The 3549-nt window shown below is 38.0% G+C and overlaps 1 protein-coding gene across 1 annotated transcript; it reads right to left on the minus strand.

Moving 5' to 3' along the window:
• Nucleotides 1–527: 527 nt before the first annotated feature.
• LOC121938214 (myoglobin-like) lies at nt 528–2778 on the minus strand. Its single transcript, XM_042481485.1, has 4 exons — nt 2674–2778; nt 2018–2103; nt 1625–1844; nt 528–1012 (listed from the first exon to the last, which is right to left on the minus strand). Exons 2-4 carry the CDS (start codon nt 2098–2100, stop codon nt 872–874), a joined length of 444 nt encoding a protein of 147 aa, XP_042337419.1. The 5' UTR covers nt 2101–2103; nt 2674–2778; the 3' UTR covers nt 528–871.
• Nucleotides 2779–3549: the final 771 nt, after the last annotated feature.

Consider the following 3549-nt stretch of genomic DNA (forward strand, 5'->3'; position numbering starts at 1 on the left):
TTTGACTATGTTACCTCAGCCTCCCTGTCAGCTGTAGTGGAAAACCAAGCTAGAGGGACAAAAGAATCATTATACAAAATATACATAAGAATATCAGTGTAGATTTTAAAAAATATAGAATACATGTGGTATCACCGCTTTGACTGCAACTCATTTAAATGAAAAATTATGTCCTGTTTGTTCCCCCTGAGTGTGACCAGTGCCTGGTGTCACGTCTACATGGATGCACTCACACACACACACACACACACACACGTTATTAATAGTTAGCTTATCATCAATTACCATGGCATCATGTCAGAAACTGGAAGGACAATAAGCTGTCCATCGGATATGAATGTCAGTGCTAACACTAAAAACAAACTTTCATCCTCCCTCACACATTTACAGTAAGTCATCATAAATGGCCATCGCCACATACCTTTGGGCTAGCTTAAAAATGTGAGCAATCTCAATCAATCTCTGTGTTTTAATATTCAGGAGAGGAATCAAACTTGGAAATAAGACAAAAAAAAATAATGAGCAGAGAAGAGCAACACAATTTTATTGGTTATATCCGTGAAAGGTTTACAGTTTGTTGTTAGTCAAGTGTCCAAGATAAGATCAATCTCATTAAATTGAAATAAATAACATGCTTATGACTGTAATAAGAAGTTAGATGAGCAGGCACAGCAACAGAAACGCCTACCCCATCAAACAGAATCTAATAATACTGCAATAAAAGATAAGTTACGTTCTTCATGATATTTGAGGCTGTAATTTACATTGGTGCTATAATGGTATTCCTTTCATTGCAAATTAGTCATTTACCGAAGATCAAACCATTTTTTTTCTTGTTTATGGTCTTTTTACTTTGATATAACTTGAATGTTCAGCCGCTGAAGCCCAGCTCTTTGTAGTTGGCCTCAATATCAGCTATGACAGTGCCCATCGTGTTTCTCAGGGCTTGCTGCCCAGCGGCATCGAGCCCTGCCTTCTCCGCCATGACTTTAACGAGGATCTCTGTCATCAGCTGAAGAGAAAGTACAGTGAAAGTCAGGCCAGAGGACACAAAAAGATGGAATGCAGTATGTTACTTCTAGTTAAACCTTTAAGACCTGTATCAACATCAGTTATCTTGCAAATCTCAAAAATCAGAGAAAATTTGTTTTGTTTCTCCCTCCTAAAAATGGACAAAGCATAATAAGGACCTTGGTGAGAAATGTCCAGCAAACCACACAAAAAATAAATCAAATATGACAAGAAAATAATCTGAACGTTAGCTGGAGAGATTATTGGACATGATCCAAAAAACAGGGGGGATGTCCAGAAACTATATTCAAAATTCTCTGAATTAAATGTTTAAAATTATGGGGCTTAAACTTTCATGACTACATTTTCTTTCCGCTCATTTTCTTTTTTACTTTTCTTTTCTCTCTCTGGCTTTTTTTTTGCTTATTTTCAGGTCATTTTCTTATGACTTTTTACTAATTTCTGTCAATTTTTTGTTTCATTTCTTGTAAAGTTGCTCGTCACCCTCACGTGCTTTTGAAAGAAATCAAGCCAATTTGCTCAAAGAGTTACATTACTATGGAGAAAAAGATCACACCACAGTGGATTGCATGTATTCAAACGTCAGCCTCACCTTAAAGTTAACAATCGGGATCTTGTACTGTAAGGCGTGGCTTTTGGCGAGAGGTTTCAGGATGGCAGCGTGGTTGCCTTTGGCCATCAGTAGCTCACCCAGTTTCTTCAGCACAGTGGCACCCTGCGCAGAAACCGCTGTGTCACTCGCCAGGTCAGCCTGGGCAATGCCAGCAAACTTGGGAAACAGCTTCAGGGTGTCAGGGTGCTCCGTGAATAAACTTAGAAAAAGAGGAAAAGTGAGAAGTGAGGACTCTGAGGTCACGTCCTCACATCGAGACATGTACAGAACTATGTTAGTTAGAGGACTACTATGTTAGAGGAGGGCATCATATTTGATGATGTTTGTATTGTACTGATTGTCTTCCATCTCTGGAAAATAAAAACCCCTCACCGGGTCAAAACCAGGCTCCCATGGGCGGCATAGTCTGCCTCCACTGGGCCCCAATACTTGAGCACCATGTCATAGTCAGCCATGATCTGAGGAGGGTGAGAAACATGTCACAAGAAAACATAGTTTATGGATTACACTAAGTTCACACCTTTTTTTCACACCCAAATTGTTTTAGTATTTGTTGTGATTGATTGCATCGCCAGAGGCCATAAACCACTAAATTACAGTACAAGTCTCAACCGGCAGTGAGTGAATAAATTAACTCAGTTGCTCTCACGGAGTCTTTTATGTAACTTGTTTGTGTCCCTGCAGTGAAAGCAAACACACTGTTGGTAATGATGCTTCTAAGGCTGTCACATGACCAAAAAAAAAGCATTTTGAAAAAGAAAAACTCTTTTCAATATTCTTCAATATTTCTTCAAGGACAGCTGTCTGGATTTTATTTCTCCTAACAGTATTTTTTTCTTGTTTATGATAGTTTCAATTTGATGACCTTGGCACTTAAAAACTGCGCCCTGAATGTATGAAACATGAAGCATGTCTTTACCCCCCCTCCAATTTATATTTATTTATTTATTTTTAAATCAGTTTTCTTCTCTGTCAATATACCCTAAATCAACACATTGTATCAATAAATGTGAATTCAAAAGCAGTACCTGCCTGCGGAGTAAAATATCCTCTGTGATTGTACCAAATTCTTCTTGGCCAGACTAACTCCCCCCAAAACTGACCTTTTATACTCCCTCCCTCCGTCCTGTCACCAAATTATTCCAGTCCTCCCGTCTGTCTACCTCTCTCACAACATGTCACTTCAGATGTTCTCAACACCTCTAAACTTAATCTGGACACTTTTGATTCCACGTGAACGTCGTCAGTGATATGACTAAATGTCACTTTAGGAATATTTTTACTTTATGTTTCATCTCATGGAGCCTTTATATGCCCATTATCTCATTTAAATGCCCACAGTGTGTGTGTGTGTGTGTGTGTGTGTGTGTGTGTGTGTACTTGAGTATGTCTTTGTGAGAATCAATTTGACTTTTAGACCTTGACAGTGAGGACATTTTGGCCAGTCCCCACTTTGAGACAGACCTTAAAAGGCTTCAGTGCCCTTCACCATGTTCACACTCAGCCACACCCTCTTCACTTTCAACCTTACAGTGGAGACCTTCCGATGATTCCCCATGTTATTCACAGTTTTTAGATTTACAGTATGTAAATACATTTTTGGCGATGACTCTTGACAACACACCCCTCTGTATAACAGAAAACTGTCAGCTGTATTGTTCTGTTTCAAAAAAAACTTTGTACATGGTTTGTTTGAACTATAATTCTCCCACTCTGCCTGCCTGTATGCTTAAGCTAACCTCTCCCAATTTGCACACTAGTTTTTATGTAAATAATGTTTTGTGTATTTATCATATTTAAATCATTTTTTTACAATTTAGTATTTTCAATTTTGTATTTAAAGTTTTTCCATGTCATATTCTTTATATTGTATAATCTATAGATATATATTTTATTCCTATAGA

Source organism: Plectropomus leopardus, unplaced genomic scaffold (genome assembly GCF_008729295.1).
Source record: "Plectropomus leopardus isolate mb unplaced genomic scaffold, YSFRI_Pleo_2.0 unplaced_scaffold28849, whole genome shotgun sequence".
NCBI lineage: Eukaryota > Metazoa > Chordata > Actinopteri > Perciformes > Serranidae > Plectropomus > Plectropomus leopardus.